The sequence below is a fragment of the Engystomops pustulosus genome, chromosome 4 (assembly GCF_040894005.1).
Source record: "Engystomops pustulosus chromosome 4, aEngPut4.maternal, whole genome shotgun sequence".
Classification (NCBI taxonomy): Eukaryota; Metazoa; Chordata; class Amphibia; order Anura; family Leptodactylidae; genus Engystomops; species Engystomops pustulosus.
In genome coordinates this window covers 116,627,056-116,647,577 of record NC_092414.1, presented here as the reverse complement: position 1 = coordinate 116,647,577, position 20,522 = coordinate 116,627,056, and the positions used below count along the sequence as shown (strand labels likewise).

At 44.0% G+C, this 20,522-nt stretch overlaps 1 protein-coding gene across 1 annotated transcript in view; it reads left to right on the top strand.

Moving 5' to 3' along the window:
- The first annotated feature begins 1,506 nt into the window (after positions 1-1,506).
- The window catches only part of LOC140127011 (pendrin-like), a 63,779-nt gene continuing 44,763 nt past the window's right edge, over positions 1,507-20,522 (top strand). The window contains exon 1 of the mRNA XM_072147150.1: positions 1,507-1,789. Coding sequence (XP_072003251.1) covers positions 1,733-1,789 — 57 coding nt within the window. The 5' untranslated portion in view covers positions 1,507-1,732. The remainder of the gene's footprint in view (positions 1,790-20,522) is intronic.

The following is a 20,522-nucleotide window of genomic DNA, read 5'->3' as shown; positions in this document are numbered from 1 at the left end:
TAACAAGCAGTTGGACAGGTGTACCTAATAAAGTGGCCGGTGAGTGTATATTTTATTAAAATAAAAATTCCCTGACACACCCTTGTCAACCATTAAATAAAGAAAAATTGTCCAGGTAACTGATTTAGTCCACTGAATCAGTCTACACCAAAGACGGATCTGAAAAACATTTCAATAAAAAGAATAACAAAAAAAGTATACATAAATAGTGCTACTCTAGTAACAATTTTCTTCAATAATCTGCGTAGAGTTTTTAGAGTTCATTGTCCTACTTCTAAAAGTAGATCAATGAATGTTAGTAACCTCTTTATTTTTGGGCACATGGGAGCCCGGTTTGGAGGGCTCCCGTGTGCCATAATTCATGGACTCCAGTGATGCCCACTTATTCTGAGTTACGCCACTGGTCTTACCCTCCCCTTTACTCTTTCAGAACTTTCCTTCTCCTGCCTGCAGTAACCTCACGGCAGCAGAGGAAGTTTCAGTGTACAGTTGGAAGGGGGTGCTGAGGGAGCAGGGGGCAGCCGAGACGTTTTCAAGGTTCCAATACTATGTAACACTGGCCAGAATTTACATCAGCCTATTTCTGTATAGGATAAAATACAGGTGGTGGTCTTTAGGCAAGTTCCATTAAAGTAAAATAAAAGAAAAAGTTCAACTATACTTACAGGAATTATTTTCACATCAGCAATACATGGTGAAATTTTATAATTATCAAATAAATTATCAAATAAAATGGCTGCAATGCCTATGCAGTACTGTGTAGCATTCTTTACTGTCTTATATAACCCATGATCAGTACAGAGCTGTGCAATATGATGGTGCTATATAAAAATCTATTATTATTTCTTATTATTGTAGGTGACCATCAGGTCCACATGGTAGAGCCAATACAAAACAGCCAGATAGGTCTGTACAATGCATCTTATATCACAAGACATGAGGAAAATGACAAGTTCTGCTACATATCATGAGATAGCAATGGGGGAAGTAAGCCTATTTGTGAGCCATCATGATGCATACTCTGCTTGGAGAGGGGGAGGGGAGGTGTGAGGCTCCACATAAGGCACCAGCTCTGCCTTTCCCTTCTATGGAGAGCAATGTCCTCCATACTGTGTCACTGTCATATCTTTACTAATCACATTACTACAATTCTTTCCCATCCACTTACTGTTTGTTGGGGAACCATCATTTTTAGCAAATTTGTCTCCTCCAGTGTACATCACTAAACCCTATTTATTAATGTATACAAGCTATTCCTCTACATAAAGCTCTCAATTTCTGACCCTCATAACTGGACAATAGAAAAAACTGTCATTCTTAGCCGCCCTACATGTGGATGGACTACACAGCTATAGCATCCCTATAGCATCCTTATTCAAAATGTCGGCTGCTCTCCAGCTCCTATACATTGTATAACATGAGAGCTCATGGAGGGCTGTACACTTGTCACCACATGCCATGCATTATGTACACGGCTGCTGGAGGACATCCCACAGCCATATAATTGTACATTATACAAGATTTGGGGGGTGGCGTGAACCTCTATGACAGAAAGAAATGTCATTCTGAGAGAAAACACGTCAGAGTCGGGTCCTCCACTCATCGAGGTGCCGGCTGCTGGGGGAGGGCGGCATCCTGTCCCATTCACAGGCACGAGCTCGTCATAGCTCCGCGCACTGAGGTACCGCACGCCGCACATCTGCCGCCGCACACCAGGGAGAAGCGGCACATCATGGCAGAAGAGCACTCCACGGGAACCCGACATCGAAACCACTTGTCAACGCCTGAGGTAAAAGGCATATACTTTCCATTGTGAGCCTTGTGTTGCCGGTTACTAGGGGAAGAACGCACGTCTCATGTGACAGTTGTGGTAAACGCGCGGTGTACATGTGAGCTGACACTATAGTTCACAGGAAGGGCACAAGGACACTACACTACGACTACTGGTGATTTCTAGAGATGCCATGGCCAGCCACTTCTATCAGTCAGCCTTGTACTGGCAAGTGTGAAAAGTGTGTAATAGAGACATGTGACTGCTCACTATTACAGCAGTGAGTGTAATATGACTTGTGTGGATAACGTTATGTAGTATTAGTCCATTGTACTAATGTGTTATGTACTGCTCACTATGGTGATACATTTTACCAGACCTGAGGTTCAGGTTTTTGATGACTTTTACTGTGTTTTATTCCCAGATAAAGGAAAGGTGTGCTTTTTACCGATTTCCTTTTTGAAATTTACATTTCCGTTTTTCGCTCACCACCTTCAAATATCCAAGCTCTGTGTACTGAGCTGTATGAGTGACTATTTTCTTTGTAACAAATTGTACTTCTTAATGGTTGTATTTAACCCCTTCCCGCCGAGGCCCTTTTTTTCGTTTTTGTGCTTTCATTTTTCACCCCCCCCACTTTTCAAAATCTATAACTTTTTTATTTTTCCATGTAAAGAGCTCTGTGACAGCTTGTTTTCTGCGTAACAAATTGCACTCAATGGTGAGTTTAATTTTGCCATCTTCTGGTGCTAAAAAATTTTCGTACTTCGGTGTACAGAGCTGTGGGTGGTGTCATTTTTTGCGACTTTTGATGACGTTTCCAATGCTTTAGGACTATACTACCTTTTGATCACTTTTTATTGAATTTTTTTATATTTTTCAATATGGCAAAAAATTTACATTTACTATATTCTAGGCCACCTAAGGTACTACTGTATTGCAGTATATTGTTATTTCACTGGATTAGAAAATGCTTTGACAGCCATGGAACCTTCAACCAGATCGAAGCGTGTTTCTATCTGTGTTTGTTGGTGGCACCTAAGAGATTAACACCCGCAATCCGCCAGCCCTTATTCCTGGCGTCAGCCACAGGTGATAGCTGCATGATAAAACGGCGAAGCGCCACAGTTATGTTGGAATTTCAACATAAATGTGGTTCCCAGTAGGAATCGGCACTGCAATGCCCCTTTAGGTGCAGTGTTTTTTGTTGTGGCGAACACAGTGCAGTTGTGGCACAAGACTAGAACAAACAGATCATAAATACATGTGTAAGCAGTTTGCAGTACGAAAGAAAAGTGTCACAGATGTGACCCATGACTGTGGACTCACTCGCCACGATTCAGTGGCGGCTCCTACGGTCTCTACGAGATTTAAAGGGCCAGTGTGCCGCTAATTTGCGCTGGCCACCTGGTAACTCAATTAATAGCCATCCTCTTCCCTTATGCCCCCTTATTTGTGCTCTAATGTCATTGAAAAAGCTGTTTTCCTTGCCCTGTGAATTTATCCTGATTTCCCATTGTAATCCTGTTCCATTCCTGACCTTGCCAGCCTAGACCTTTTAGTCTTCCATTGACCTTGATCCCATGCTGCCTGTCCTGACCTCCTTCCAGTCCCCAACCATGATTCTGTCTCATTATTCTGTACTTTGCCTTGGCCGCCACTGCGAGAAAAGTTGCGCCCGTGGAGCGACCTTGTAGTATCCCGCTCAGCAAGTCCAGCCCGCTTTGCGGCAGGCTCTGGTAAAAACCGGGTGGCACTTAGATTCCACTCCCAGGTGTCGGCTTATGTCTTCGCTGGCGGTGGTTCAGTGGGTCCACTATCCCTGAATCCTGACAGTAAGATCCGCCTATGGATCCCGCCAAGGTTCCACTACCTGAACTGGCTGATCTTACCACCATCGTGGCCCAGCAGTCACGGGCCTCATCTGCTGAGACCGCACTGCTGAACTTGTGCCAAGGGGACTTATCTGTCGGTGACTATGCAGTTCAGTTCCATACCCTAGCTTCTGAGCTAGCCTCAAATAAAGTGGCCTTGGTCGATACCTTTAAAAAAGGACTTTCTGGACAGATTAAAGATGCCCTGTCTCCAGGAGTTTTGCACCTCTTCTCTGAGTGGTCTCATCTCCCTGGCCACTCAGATTGACATCCGGTTCTCAGAGCGTTTTGAGGGGCAGTGTCTTGAACGAGCTTCAGTCAGGACCCGGCGTCTTCCTGACTTCCGAAGACCTCCTCAGCTGTCATCTGTGTCTACTGCAGAGGAGCCCATGGAGGTGGATAGAGCTCGTCTGTCTCCTCAGGAGCGTTCCAGACAGAGACAGGAGAATCTCTGCCTCTTTTGCGCCAGTCCCAAGCACTTTCTTGAGACATGCTCAATCCATCCTCAGCGTTCGGGAACCACACGCACCTAGGGTTCCTGGGAGAAGCACCCCTAGGAGTACAAAGCTTCTCCACGCCTGAATGTCCCAGTTCTACTCAGCTTTGGAAAAAGTGCCCTAGTTCAAGCTTCAGCCTTCCTGGATTCCGGCTCTGCAGGGAACTTCGTGGATGCTGCCGTGGTCTCCCAGCATCGTTATCCTGTGGTATTTTTAGAGAAGCAGCTGGTCATTTCTTCTGTCAGTGGGCAGATCCTCTGCGACTCAGTCCAGTATAGCACCAAGCCCCTAAGCCTGCAAGTTGGGGTCTTGCCTAAAGAGAGATTGTTGTTTTATGTTCTAACCGGATCCACGTCTTCTGTTCTACTGGGTAGTTGCAACGACATGCTGGTGCACTGGTGAGGTTCTTCGCTGGGAACTGGAGTTCCAGTCCCGCTGTTTGGTAGTCCCTCATCCCATGTCTACCTCGGTCTCTTTGGTCCACCAAGCCACTGGTGGGTCTCCTCAATTCATACATTGACTTTGCCAATGTTACTTGATGCCGGGCACATCTCTACCACAGGGTCGAGTGTATCTCCTATCTGTACCTGAAACTGCGGCCATGTCGGCCTATGTGAACAAGAACCTGCAGAAAGGATTTATACGAAAAGTCATCTACTCCTGCCGGTGCTGGATTCTTCTTCGTGGCTGAAGGATGGTTCCCTCTGTCCATACATCGATTACCGCAGTCTCAATTAAGTTACAGTGAAAAAACGGTACCCTCTGCCTCTGATCACAGAACTTTTTGATTGTCTACGTGGTGCCAAGGTTTTCACCAAGCTGGATCTGCGGGGGCATATAAGCCTTCAATACTCAAGATGGACACGTTGAGTATCTTGTATCTGCGTCAGCAGTGTTCCAGGAGTTTGTCAACAACATTTCCAGGGACTTACTGTATACCTATGTCGTTGTCTATCTTGATGATATCCTGGTGTTCTCTACAGGCCTTGAGTCCCAACGGGCCTACATACAGCAAGTTCTCAGGTCCCTAAGGGCCAATCGCCTATATGCAAAGCTCGAGAGGTGCCTATTCCATCAGAACAGTCTTCTATTCCTAGGATACATTATCTCTGACAAGGGACTACAGATGGATCCTGCCAAGTTGTGTGCAGTACTTCAGTGGCCTCGCCCAGTAGGAACATATCGTTCCTTCAGATTGACTGGTTGTTGCTGCTCCTGTGGACCTACGGCAGCTTCCTCCTTGCAAGACCTATGTCCTACTTACCAGCTCTTCGGAAGAGGATACTAATTTGGGGACATTGCTTTTGTGTGGCCTGGGGTGTAGAGATCTGTCACTCTCATATCTCGTTACTACTGATGGCCAGATCTGGTCAAGGACATCTGAGATTTTGTGAGTTCCTGCACTTCCTTTGCCCATAACAAGTCGTCACGTCTTAAGCCAGCAGGTCTGCTCCTGCCATTGCCGATACCCAGTTGCCTGTGGACTCACCAATGTGCTTTCATCTCAGGCAGCAAAAAGCCAAGAATCGTTCCTGTGCAGTATGAGTTATGAGTTAGCCAGTTATTCACGATTATTACCTGCTGCATGGTTTCAGACAATTTCCATCATCATTAACATTGGCTTGTTTGTGCACTGTATTGTAGTCTGCTCTGGGGTCTATGTTACTTATTGTACAAATACAGTATTATGCGCTAGTTGTTTCTGGGGGCAGTTTTTCTCTGTACTGTGGTTTATGGCGCATCTAGGGTTTTGGTTAATAGTGCGGCCACCTGAAGGGTAGCTTTATGACAATGAGGCCCTTGGACCAAAAAAGGTTGTGCACCCCTAGTGTAGACTCTAGAGTAGTGAATTATATGTCAACTTTATGTAGTGTCTTCCTTATTATCATTGTGCTGTAAGTCAAGTCATCTTAGTCCTAGTAGTGTACAGTGTCATGCTGATTCTCAGACTCCGGCTATAGTAAGCTCTCAACAGGCAACAGATGAGCTAGTACACAGATAAATAGTACACTACAGCCAGTCATACATAATCTGTGTCCTGACAACAACTCACACAACAACCAGGGCTACCACTGCTTCTGTATCTGCTGAAAGAGAAAGAAACCAGTCACGACTCTTGCAGTTTAACAGGTTCTGTGGAGGTAGCTTCAGTGGTAAGGTGATACTAACTAGCCTTGAGGGGAGCAAGAGGGATAGCCAAGCAGGATCAACAAAGTCACCTGGGAATTTGTTTTCATTTTATCATATTCCTATCCCCTAATATCTTCAAGTCTGTGAGTACTGTATTCCATTATTCTGTTATTTTTTACAATCCCAAAATTCCTTGTTGCCCAGGTCTTGTGATTGAGTAAATATTGGAGAGGGAAGGATATAGGCAAGGAGCTAAATAGAAGATAGGGAGCTTAGACTTATAGATTGGAGACATGAGCACTGGGGGGGTTTAAATATTGATTTTTAGCGCAAGTTGTTTTTGAAACAGGATTAGGGAAGACACGTACATATTTCTATACACAACATATTCCTATTCACATGTATAGAAAATTTTACCATGGGGACTTATCACAATCATATCCCACTATACTGCAGAAACCTATGCTATATATTTGGATTTAATATACCATATATATTCGAGTATAAGCCGACCCGAGTATAAGCTGCAACCCCTAATTTTAACATAAAAAAACTGGAAAAGCCTATTGACTTCAGTGTAAGCCAAGGGTGGGAAATGCATTGGTCACAGCCTCCCCAGTATATAGCCAACAAGCCTCCTGTAGTATTCAGTCTGCCAGCCCCCTGTAGTATACAGCCTGCCAACCCCCAGTAGTATACAGCCTGCCAGCCCTCAGTAGTATACAGCTTGCCAGCCCCCATGTAGTATACAGCCAGCCCCCTGTAGAATACAGCCAGACCCCATTTAGTATACAGCCAGCCCCCTGTAGTATACAGCCAGCCCCCTGTAGTATACAGCCAGACCCCAGTAGTATACAGCCAGCCAGCCCCCTGTAGTATACAGCCAGCCCCCAGTAGTATAAAGCCAGCTAGCCCCCAGTAGTATACAGCCAGCCCCCAGTAGTATACAGCCTGCCAGCCCCCATGTAGTATGCAGCCAGTTCCCTGTAGTACACATCCAGCCCCCTGTAGTATACAGCCTGCCAGCCCTCTGTTGTATATAGCTTGCTAGCCCTCTCTAGTATACAGCAAGCCCCCTGTAGTATACAGCCTGCCAGCCCGTAAAAAAAATTCAATACTCACCATTCCGACGGCCCGGGCAGCTCCGCTTCCATCTCCATGTCCACGGCAGGTCCATGACAGCTCTGTCTGCAGCGCCTCTTCTTTCTTCAGGCCAGCGCCAGGACCGTGACATCTCAGTGCGCACGGCCCGGCCGGCGCTCAACTGTGATGTCAGCCGCCGCCGCTGCAAAGGGGTTAGATGTGCCACAATCCAAACACACACACTTCTTAAATACCTGTCGTTTTAGCCGCCGAAAAAGGTGCACAGTATCACAAAAGTGCACAGCGCGGCCCTTAGTAAATGAGCCTTTTTCACACTACGTGCATTTTTTAGACACAGTAAAGGAACGGAGAATGTGATATCTAAATTAGTAAAAAAAATTGTGGAAATTTAAAGAGAACCCGTCATGCAAAATAACCCCCCTAAACTAAATATATTTTCATAAACTGCCATTAGAGAGCATTGCCTCTATCCCTTCATTGTCCCTCTACATGCCTGTAAACCTAAGCAATGAGGTCCTAAAGCTGTATGCAAATGACCTGTGAAATGTCCAATGAAGCATTAGCATATTCAAGCTGTCCACTCTATTCATGAGTGGGAGGCACAGCCACACCCCCAGTGCATGACTGACAGCCTGTATAATGATGTGAGGCTGTATAATGATGTGCTTCCTGGTGCTGGTGGCCACGCCCCCTGCAGCTTGTGTGTGCATGTGTGTGTGTGTATAGGAGAGATACAGCAGCTTCAGGCAGCCATGTTATAGCAGAACATGTCAGATTCATGTGTAGCTGATGTCTGTGTCTCTCACCTGTATATTAGGAGGATGCAGCATGTGTGTGTGTGTTTAGGAGAGATACAGCAGCTCCAGGCAGCCATGTTACAGCAGAGCATGTCAGATTCATGTGTAGCTCATGTCTGTGTTTCTCACCTGTATATTAGGAGGATGCAGCATGTCAGCAGATACAGCACACACTAGCCATGCTTTACTATACATTACACATAGACATGAGCAGGGGGAGGAGATGGGAGGGGTAACAGGGGTGACATCACTGCCTCTGACCATGTGATCAGCCTCATTTATATGATAAAGAAAAGATGATTTTATAATGATTAATGTATGAAATAACTAGATAAAGGCTGGGATGGGATCCTTGTGAGCTGCTCCAACAGGAAGAGGTGACAGGACTAGTGGCAGAGACCTGATGACAGGTGTCCTTTAAACAATAAGGGGTCACTGCTAGTTTGCAAAGTTTGTGGTTTTCTAAAAGAAGGTTTTGAGCCTTGTTCCCAGCTGGTGCGTTTTTTTTTTAGCTGGGGCAGATTTATTAAGCTGTCTAAAAGTAAGAATGTTCTTAGTTGCCCATGGCAACCAATTACAGCTCAGCTTTGATTTTAGCAGTGAATATTTTAGAGGGGAGTTGTAATAGGGTTGCCATGGGCAACTAAGAACATTCTTAGTTTTCGAGCACTTGATAAATCTGCCCTATTGTTTTGAGCAGGGCTGTGGAGTCAGTAAACCAAACTTCCAACTCCAACCTTTACACCACCAAAATAATCACCAACTCCACGACTCCAACCTTTTTGCTCTAATCTGTAGCGGAGGAACTTCCCTACTGAGGATGTTAATAAAGTGCAGCACACATTAATCTCATTTAAAAGCCTGGATCAGGGTTTCACAGCCCGCAGGTGATGGGCCACACACAGGTTTGTTTTTGAGTTCTGCTGGTCCACATTTAGCCTATCAAGCCTCGAGTTGCGGCCCGCACCCAGCTGTCCAATGAGCGCGTTCATAGCTGAATGAGTCGTTCATTGGTGCAGGTGGCCGGGTAGCTGTGCCGCTCCACTGTGTCCTGACTCCTGATGCTGGTTGTGCCTTTGCAAGATCCAGAGCACACTGGCCCCAGGGCAGGAGAGGACTCAGAAGTGATAATTACATGTCAACCATCCATTTTATTATGATTCCACTAAAATCACTACTCCAACTCCATTGAATCCACAAGCCCTGGTTTTGAGCCCTGTTCATCCTTTTAGATGTTTTTTTAGATACAGTATAGGATAGGAGAACAGGAGAACATGGCATCTAAAACACAAATTGTGGAAAGGTAAAATATAAGAGGTCACTGCAACATATGGAAAATGTGGTTTTATAAAAGTTTGTTTTTGATCCCTGTTGTGAAAACATAAGAATTAGCTTGATAATTTAGTTGGGCGGGGACCAGTTGTTAGAAAAATTAATTATATGATCTTCCTGTCAATTACCTGGAACCTCATCTGCTGGTGAACAACCACCTTAATCCAAAATGAGTTAGAAAAATATGGGTAGTGCCTTGTATATAGATGCTGAAGATTAGAGAGGCTTCTGTCATACCATAATAATGATCAAAAGCCTCCTTTAGCCACCTGATTTCATACTGCTGGTTTTTTCATTTTGCAGAAGAATATAGCGAGAAGGTTTATTAATTGCCCCCAATGGCGAATCTTCTTATAGGCGGTATGGGCCTTCCAGACGCTTCTCCCTGGCCCCGTGGCTCCGTCTTCTGTTCTTCCGGCCCGGATGCATCACTATAACGCAGCGGTGTCTAGGCCGCGTGACGTCATAGTATATGCGTCACTTAGGCCTTACACTATGACATCACGTGGCCGGGGAGAAGAATGTGAGTATAGATTTTTTCTTTCAAGAGGGCTGTGGACAATACATTAAAAGGGGGCACCTGGGGTGGACATTTTATCAAAGTGGGCCATCTAGGGTGTTCATTTCATTAAAAGGGGCGTCTAGGGCGGACATTTAGTTAAAGGGGGCATCTGGGGTAGACATTTTATTAAAGGGGGCATCTAGGGTACACATTTAATTAAAGGGGCATCTGTAGTTGGACATTTCATTAAAGGGGGCCATCTGGAGTGGACATTTTATTTAAAGGGGGCATTTGGGGTGGATATTTAGTTAAAGGGGCCGTCTGGGGTGGACATTTCATTAAAGGGGGCCATCTATGGTGAACATTTAGTTAAAGGGGGCATCTGGGGTAGGCATTTCGTTAAAGGGGGCATCTGATGTAGACATTTCGTTAAAGGAGCATCTGGAGGTGGACATTTAATTAAAGAATGGCATCTCCTGTGGACATTTCATTCAAGGGGGCATCGGCTGTGGACATTTCATTAAAGGGAGCCATCTGGGGTGGATATTTTATTAAAAGGGGGCCTCTGGGGTAAATATTTCAGTAAAGGGGGTATCTGCTGTCGACATTTCATTAAAGGGGAAATCTCAGGTGGACATTTCATGAAAGGGGCATCTGATATGGACGCTTCATTAAAGGGGCATCTGCTGTGGACATTTCATTAAAGGGGGCTCTCTTGTGGACTTTCCGGTAAAGTGGGGCATTTGTGGTTGACACTTTTTAGAAAATGGGGGGGTCTGCTGTGGACATTTCAGTAAAGCGGGCATCTGCAGTGGATATTTCATCAAAGGGGTGTTCTGCTGTAGATGTTTTTGTAAAGGGTGGGGCTCTCCTGTGGACTTTTCAGTAATGAGGTGCGGCTGGACATTTTAGTGGAGTAGCGGATACATTTCCTATCCTGGGGCTTATACTCCGGTCAACAACTTTTGCCTTTTTTTTTTTTTTTTGTGGTAAAATTAGGAGCTTCGTCTTATACGTGAGTGTTCAGCTGCAGAGCGCACAGAGGCCGGGCCAGCCAGGGGTAGCATCCACATCTCCTACACTGTCTGGGGATCTTGTCTGGAGGGTAGTCGGAGCAGAGGGTTTCATGCAGTTAGGGAATGTGATCGGCTTTCCTAAATAGATGGTTATAAGAGCATGATTGAAGGTGATCGTTTAACTTTATGAACTATATAAGATTAATGATATAGAGGATGTTGAGTATATAGTGTAGTAATTAAAGAGGAAACCTCGGTAACGCTATCTAACACTGCGGCAGGGTATAGTGTAATTGTCGGACAGCTCGCAAAGCTGTCCGACGTATTCATGAGGGGGCGGGGTTTGGGCGTGACTAGGGCCGGCCTATGGAGCGAGCGGGATGGTCCTGGGTAGAGGCAGCGCCTCGGACCGCCTCCCCTCATGAATACATCGGACAGCTTTGCAAGCTGTCCGATGATTACACTATACCCCGCCGCAGTGTTTCATAGTGTTACCGGAGGTTTGATCAAGCACTAGGAGCTGCTTACTTTAGTAAGCAGCTCCTAGTGCCGATAAATGGGGTGACAGGTCCTCTTTAAGTCCTAACATCCGGGCACATGTTGGTTTGGATGCTGGGGGAGGGGAGGGCTAGTTATGAGGACAGCCCAGGGCCCATGGGACACTTAATCTGCCACTGATTGCCCCCTTAGCTGGCAGAATTTACAATGGTACAATTTGTAGCTGATCTTGTGATTTTTTTCCTGATTCAAAATGGGTAATCTAGAGGAACCACAGAAAAAGAGAAATCTAAAAGTCACAATGAAAGGGATAGAAAAAAGTGTTTTTCCTGGTGGTGCTATAACGCTTGATACTTACAGGCGGCCTTGCATGTATTTTCTCCACCCTACTCTCTTTGGACTGAGCTTTGTCATGTTCCAGAGCAGTGTAAAGTTCTGCTCATGCACTGACCACAATCCAGCAGCAAAAGAAGTCTGCTGGAGATTATAAAGGAGGAACAGAGAGCTAAGGGAATATGAACTTCTGATTCAAAAATCCATAATTCTATAAATAAATGAATAAAACAAAACTCAATGTCATTAATCACAAAATAGGGTTTAAATAATTTGCTTTTATTAATCAAAAAAATTGATGGCCTCTGTAAAACAGGTGGAGTTATCTTCAAGATGGTCACCATCTAAAAGTCCCATGATCCTTTGATTCTAAGCAACAGCTCCTCCCTCTCATGCTCTGCTCCCAGTGATGATGTAACATACTGGATGCACTGCAACCAACAGCCAAACGTAGTGATGATCACATGACCTGCCCAGGCAGGTGCAGAACATGTGATGTGGACATGTGACCTGCGGCCATCATCTTTCCTGTGCTTTCCTGTGTCTCCTTCACAGGGACAAAGTCACAGGACTGATTAAGGGGCCAGTAGCATTTTAATTTTTCATTATATTGTATGGCAACAACATTTTTATGCTAAGGGGAGCAAATTCTCAACTAATTACAATTATAATTACTAATTATTATCTTATATTTTAAGGGCTCATTTGAAATTGAATTATGCTTATTCCTGGAATTCCCCTTTAAAGCAGCAGTATGACACAACATTGTTAAAACTGTATGGAAAGGTTGCTTTTAGTTTAAATGTAATTAACATATTTATGGTTTAAATATATAAGCTCAGTCTATGTAGATATGGTCTCACTCATTAACATAGAGAAATAGCTACAGCTAGATAGCCAGAAAACTGTCGCAAAAGCACTGACATAACTGCAATTGCTACAGAACCGCCAGCAATTGTGATTATTATCCCCTTTGCACCATAACCCACAGGGGGCGTGGAGGGACATGATGGAAGGTTTGCATGCTGCTTATATTTCTACAGCCGGCCACCGGATACATCAGGAGGCCTAAGCCTGTTCTTCATGAATCTGGCGCCCTCTGCACTATACACAGGCAAACTGCATTTAGTGCAGTTTGCACCACTCTTAGTAAATGTGTCCCATAATGCAGAGTAGAAAGATTTTCTTCTGGAATAAAATGACTGAGTTTTCCAACGTTCCTCAAGTGTATGTAAGAGAAAATAGCAGATATATAATGACAGATTTCCCTCAACAGAAAGAAATATGAGAAGCCTGACTGGTATAGCTTTAGACATCTTGTTTTTGCGGAAAAATGGAGTAAGTTGACACTTAGTTTAGAGTGTCAAAAGATGGCCAGTCAGTTTTGAAATAAGTCTCCGTGATAGTACTCTCTCCCTTCTGACCAAAGGGATGAAGGCGTTACCTACAGGAATGATCTTTATAAGGAGCAATGCCACTGGTAAGACAAAAGATAGATCTGTAATGTGCAACTGCTCTTCTACCCAGCTATTCCATTTTGGTACTTGATGGCATGGGGTATGTCCACTATGGATGTATTACTTTACTATCTTGTACATTTTATATTTGTTGCACTTACGGTACTTCTATAAATACAATTATAGACAACAAGGGCCCACATTTATCAAATCTGCAGTTTGCCTCACTAATATGCAGAATGCGCCATTATTGAATACTGATGCATGGACGTCATTAATGTTGCACCCTGCACTGATTGGGAAGTGTGCACCAACTTTTTTTTGGTGCACCTTTAACATAGAGCTTTCGACACAATTATGTCAAGTCACAGTAATAAATTAGGCGCACTGTCCAAATTGACACTGGAACGTGGAACCTCATATCTTCACAACTTTAATGCTCCATATGTAGACCTTCCAGACTATTAGTCCTTTACCGACATTTGACATAATGGGGCAGATTTATCAAGCAGTCTGAAAGTCAGAATATTTCCAATTGCCCATGGCAACCAATCACAGCTCCCCTTTAAAATATTCATGAGCACTGGTGAAATGAAAGCTGAGCTGTGATTGGTTGCCATGGGCAATCGGAAATATTCTGACTTTCAGACTGCTTGATAAATCTGGCCCAATATTACTGCATGGCAGGAGGTGCGTTCCCGTTCATCAGAAGCTGCTGGTGTCAGCTGTACATTACAGCTGGCACCCGACTCTAGCACCCGCAATTCCTCAGATCGCAGGCTTTAACCCCTTAAGTGACTGGGTCCATGCTCAGTGTGTTACATAACACAGTGTAATACATCTGTATTACACTGTGTTAGGTGAAGAAGAGCTTGAACAAGCGATCAGAGCATTGCTTTTTCAAGCCAACCTGTAAAAGTCCTTAACACCAACATCCCCTAATAAAGTAAAAAAAAATCACCAAAAACCCCCCAGATATTTGGTATTATCAGACACATTACCAGGGCCGGATTAAGGTTGGTGGGGGCCCCTGGGCGCAAAATCTGGTGGGGGCCCATTGAATATAGTCCAGACAGGGAATAGAAATGGCTATATACTGCTCCCCAGAAATAACTATATACAGCCCCCCAGACAATCACTGTATACAGCCCCTCCAGGCAATCACTGTATACACCTCCCAGTAATCACGATATACAGCCCCCAGCAATCACTGTGTATAGCTCCCCAGCAATCACTATATACAGTTCCCCACAGCAATCATTATATACAGCACCCCAGCAATCACTATATACAGTCCCCCTATAATAACTATATACAGAACCCCCTATAATCAATATATATAGTCCCCCTATAATCACTTTATAAAGTCTCCCTATAATCACTATATACAGTCCCCCTATAATCACTATACACAGTCTCCCTATAATCACTACATACAGTCTACCTATAATAACTATATACAGTCCCCCTATAACAACTATATATACAGTTCCCCTATAATAACTAAATATACAGTCCCCTATAATAACTATATATACAGTCCCCTTATAATAACTATTTACAGAACCCCCTATAATCACTATATATAATCCCCCTATAATCACTTTATACAGTCCCCCTATAATCACTTTATAAAGTCCCCCTGAAATAACTATATACAGCCCCCCATAACAAGTATATACAGTCCCCCTATAACAAGTATATACAGTCCCCCTATAATAACTATATACAGTTCCCCTATAATAACTATATACAGTCCCCCTATAATGACTATATATACAGTTCCACTATAATAACTATATATACAGTCCCCTATAATTACTATATACAGAACCCCCTATGATAACTTTATACAGTCCCCCTATAATCACTATATACAGTCCCCCTATAATCACTATATACAGTCTCCCTATAATCACTACATACAGTCTCCCTATAATCAATACATACAGCCGCCTATAATAACTATATACAGTCCCCCTATAACCACTATATACAGCCCCCTATAATAACTATATATACACCCCCTATAACAGTGGTGGCGAACCTATGGCACTGGTGCCAGAGGTGGCACTCGGAGCCCTTTTTGTGGGCACTCAGGCCATCACCAGAGATGACTCCAGGTATCTTCCTGCAGTCCCAGACAGCCCAGGACTTGCTGTGCACATTGCTATTTTAAAGTGACAGGGCTACCTGGGACTACTGGAGGAGTGGGAAGGTGTGGACAGATCTGGATTATTGTAGCTCATGCTCCGGCCCTGACAATTCTTCCTGTTTTTGGGACCTTGCAGGGAAACTACAACGATCATCCAAATGTCTTCTATTTTCTGCTTTATTGGTGTCCTCAGGGTGCTGATATGAATGAAAGTTGTGACAGAGCAGGAAGTATAAATCACATATTAAATTTCTGTGCTGGCACTTTGCGATAAATAAGTGGGTCTTGATTGTAGTTTGGGCACTCTGTCTCTAAAAGGTTCGCCATCACTGCCCTATAATAATATACAGACTCTCCTAAAACAACTATAAACACCCCCTATAATAACTACCAATATAGAGACTATTATAATTATATACAAACCCTACCCACTATAATAAATATATACAGTACTAGGTAAAATAATAAAATTGTACTCACCTTCCATCCATCCCCCGGTGCGCACCGATCTTCCCTCGGGTGGATATCAGAGGTTCAACAAGATGGTGGTGGCCTGCTGCAGGCGGCGCCTCCATCTTGCTGCAGCTCCGATCGTCTATGGCAGAGAAGGGAACTTATTGTTCCCTCGCTCTGCCATAGACTGTATTTGGGCAGCTGTATTGTGTATGGCCAGGGGAGCCCGGACCCAAATATACAGATGGCGATTCGGGGGGTCATACGACCGCCCGAATCACCCACACGCATACGACCGCCCTAATAGACGCGCAGCTCTGCTACATCTCACTGACATGTGCCTATGTGCCTACCTCCCCCTTCCCCCGGATCACTTATCTCCTTGTAGCTTGTAGTTTGCAGCCTCTTTCTTTGCTCACGATGTACTGGCAGGATGTAATCAGTGAGTGTCTCTGAGTTGCATGCGGGGGCGGGGCTACAGCCACACAACAGAGACAGACAGAAACTCAGCTCCACAATCTCACATAGAAATCCAAGATGGCCGCCACCCAACCCTAATTGAGAAGTTACAGGGTCTTGTCTAGGGGTAACTGAAATTGTGTACACCAGGACTGATAGAGACAAGTTGGACTTATATCTGTGAAATGCTGCATTTTTGCTAATAACAGTGAATTAGAGAATGTGTTATTTTGTTATACTGAGTACATATAAGAAACTTGTCTTTGTGGGAATACCCGTTTAAAGGGTGTAGTTTCTGTCAGGGGTTTTACTTTTATTTAGGCCTCTTAAAGTGATGTGAAATCTGAACAAGTCCCTCAAAAGCATGATTTTGTGTTTTTTATGAAAATGTGAAATATTGCACCTAAAGTTCAAAACCCCATAACATCCTACAAAAATGAGAGAATGCATAAAAAAACATGTCAACTGTTGATGTTAGCTATCAAGTTTTTTTGCTTTCATGACTATATATGGAAAAAGTAGAACATTTTGAAAATCGAGAATCTTTCCAAATTTTCACCAAATATCCGTTTTTTCATAAATAAATGCAAAACATGCTTATAACATTTTTCAACTAACAACAAAGTACAAAATGTCACGAAAAAACTATTTCAAAATCACTTGGATATGTTAAAGCATTCCGAAGTTATAACCACTTATAGTCACCCATGTCAGACTTGAAAAAATGGGCCGCGTCAGGAAGGGGAAAAGTGGTTTTGGCGGTAATCCCACTTTGAGAATTCAGAACATCAGATACCTCCCTATGAATCTCTAATTTATAAACACAGGAACCACCCTAAATATATGGCCAAATATGGGGCATTTGGTGCCCCAAATGATCTCCCCACAGACTTTGAATGTCCATCTCTAATCTTTCACCAACTCTGTAAAAAGTTTACTATAATACCTGGGGGAAGGATATCCTCAATCTAAACCTAGTTGGCTGTGCATTATGTGTCTGAACTCTAAAGAACAGGTGGGCTCAGGGGTTATCAATGTATTGAACCTATTTAGTATTGGGTATTTTCTGTTCTATACTACTTGCAAATAATCACAGAGACAATGATGTGTTGTTCTTTGTTTACTTCTATTGCATAATGGGTGACATTCACCATTTATTATCTGTAACATCTCTACACAGGATATTGTTTTTGGCCAAATTCTTTGGCTAATTCCTCATGATGTAATGTAACATTGCTCTGTGCCACATAATGTTCTCTTAATTTATAAACACAGGAACCCCCCTGATAAATCTGCACAAATATTTGGCATTTGGTGGGACTCTAGGGACCTGATGGTACCACACCGCTGCAAGTCCAACCCGCTTTGCGGCAGGCTCTGGTGAAAACCAGGTGCCACTTATACTCCGCTCCCAGGTGACGGCTTAGGTCATCGCCAGCGGTGGTCCAGTGGGTCCACTACCACTGTTTCCTGACAAATTTTTACCTAGTTGACTTTGAATTACATGTGTCTGAATTCTAAAGAACATGCGGGCTCAATGCATTAAACCTATTTTGTATTGAGTATTTTCAGTTCTATACCACTTGCAAATAATCACAGAGACAATGGTGTTCTGTCCTTTGTTTACTTTTATTACATAATTGGTGACCTTCACCGTTTATAATCTGTAACATCTCTACACAGGATATTGTTTTTGGACTCCTAATTCCTCATGAAGTTATGTACCATTACTCCGTGCCACATAATGTTTTCCATATATACCTGTGATCAATGTATGTATTGTGATGGTCACATCTGTTTCAATAAGTAAAAGGTGCCGCTTTGACCAACTGGACACCAAAAGCTGAAAAGGCATTTGTGAAAGTTTAGAATTGTTTTGTTAAAGCTGCAGTCGTGAATCAACCTCTTTTGAGGATATGTTTGTGGTAGAGACTGACACTTCCGAAGGGGGTGGGGGATCTCTTGGCTCAGGGTCCTGCACCTTGTAGTCTTTTCTAAAGGAAGTTCTCTCCCTCTGAATGCAATAATGAACTTTTGGTCATCAAATGGGTATTCAAGGAGTGGAGGCACTTCCTGGAGAGGGCCAAACATTGGGGCACATTTACTTACCTGGTCCCTGCGCTATCCCCGAGGTGTGTTGTCCGCCGGAATCCACATCTGCCGCGATTCATGAAGATCGTGCGCCCGAGTTCCTGCATGTGTTGCTTCCCCGCTCAGGTCCGCCGGAGTTCACCATCTTCCTCCCAGTGCATGTAAGTGTTTGGCTTGCGACACAAATTGCTTTGTTAAATCCCGCGCGTTGTCCGAATCTGTTGGATCGTCTGATGGCCCGCCCCCCGATTTGTGTCGCGTGAAAGCCGGCGCCAATGCGCCAAAATACGATCACGTGCACCAAAAACCCTTTCTAAATGCGGCGCAAATAGGAAATCGTCGGGTATTCCGGCGATAGTGCGGACCACGGAACCTTAGTAAATGAGCCCCATTAGATTAACGTGATCTCTGATTCACAAGAACTTTTTCCCAAGCAAGCTTGTTGGGCACTGTTCTTTACTTGCCTTAATTTCAGTGTCATGTATCCTCCGGGAACTAAAATGTAAAGGCAGATGCCATTTCTCATAATTTTTGTTCCAGCAATACTTTAGATGCTGCTCCTTAAAGGAAACCAGTCACCACTATTTTCACAAATACAGGTAGTGACAGGTTCCTATAGAGCTCTGGTAACTATCTGACACCCTGCTTGTAGCTAAAAATTATTCCCCTGAGATTCCCATATATTCAATTTTCTAGAGCTCTATAGGAACCTGCCACTACCTGTATTTGTGAAAATAGTGGTGACGGGTTCCCTTTAACATATCTTGCCACCAGGTGTGGTGATTACTGTCATTGATCATGATCTTGCCACTTTCATTGCTGACTCTCAAGCACCTAGAAACACTCCTAGGTAGATAAATTGTTTTCTCCCTCTAATCTGTCTCTCTGAGAATTTCATTGCTCCGTACCAGCGGGACACCCTGGTATTGCTGGTACCAAATACTTATTGGCTAGGTCTTACTGGTGGCTCTTGTGGTTGAGTGATGTTTAGGACTTTGTAGCAGCAAGCGAAGTATGTGCCAGGGTGAAGCTGCCCCTTAGGATACCAGAAGGGTTCCTCCTCCCTCTTCCTCTCCCAAAAAAGCCCTGCACTCATATCTTCATAGGTTTTATTACTGATTTACCCAGTTCCCAGGGAAAAACTGTTATTTGGGACCACACCGCCTGTCTCCATAGGAATTAGCTCTGGGTTGTAAATCTTCCTCCACTCACGTTTCCCCTCTGCTGGTTTGCCTTGTCTGGATGTCAGGGAACTGGTCCAATCATCTTCTGGAACGTGACTCTGACATCTCATAAAAGGTTTCCCCTCTGCTTGTTATAAGTCTTATTTGGAGCTTGCTGTCATTTATGTTGATTTCTGAATTTTGAATTGTTTTCTAACATTTTGCACATAGGGATATCTTCTATTGTATTTTTGTTGTCTTCTCTTCTATGTTTTATTTCTGCCTCTGTGTTTGCACTTTGGCGCAGGAAGGGAACATCGACCAGTTGTCATAGCTGAGAAGGGGCTCACTGTCCTTCTAGGCCGTTCTTTGACTGCATTAATACAGTTTTATACATAAAGGGTTTTCAAGTACCCAAGCAGAGGTTGCACTAACATATTTCTAGAAGGGTAATAATACTCCTCATACTATTTTTGAGGAGTATTTTTAGCCGGGAAGGAGTATGAAATTTTCAGTAATACAAGTATATAACTCATAGCTGTATATAATGTTGATAGACGCTAATTATATAAGAAAATCATGTGTCAGTCTCTTCTGTGTTTAAATAGCAAATGGAGGCAGTTATAGTGATGTTACATCATGCATTGCAAAGACTGGAGCTGACACCACCAACCCCCCAACCACAGTCGCCGAAACCTCCCACCACCCGACTGTGGCCCGCCGAAACCTCCCACCACCCGACTGTGGCCCGCCGAAACCTCCCACCACCCGACTGTGGCCCGCCGAAACCTCCCACCACCCGACTGTGGCCCGCCGAAACCTCCCACCACCACACTGCGGCCCACCGAAACCTCCCACCACCACACTGTGGCCCTCCGAAACCTCCCACC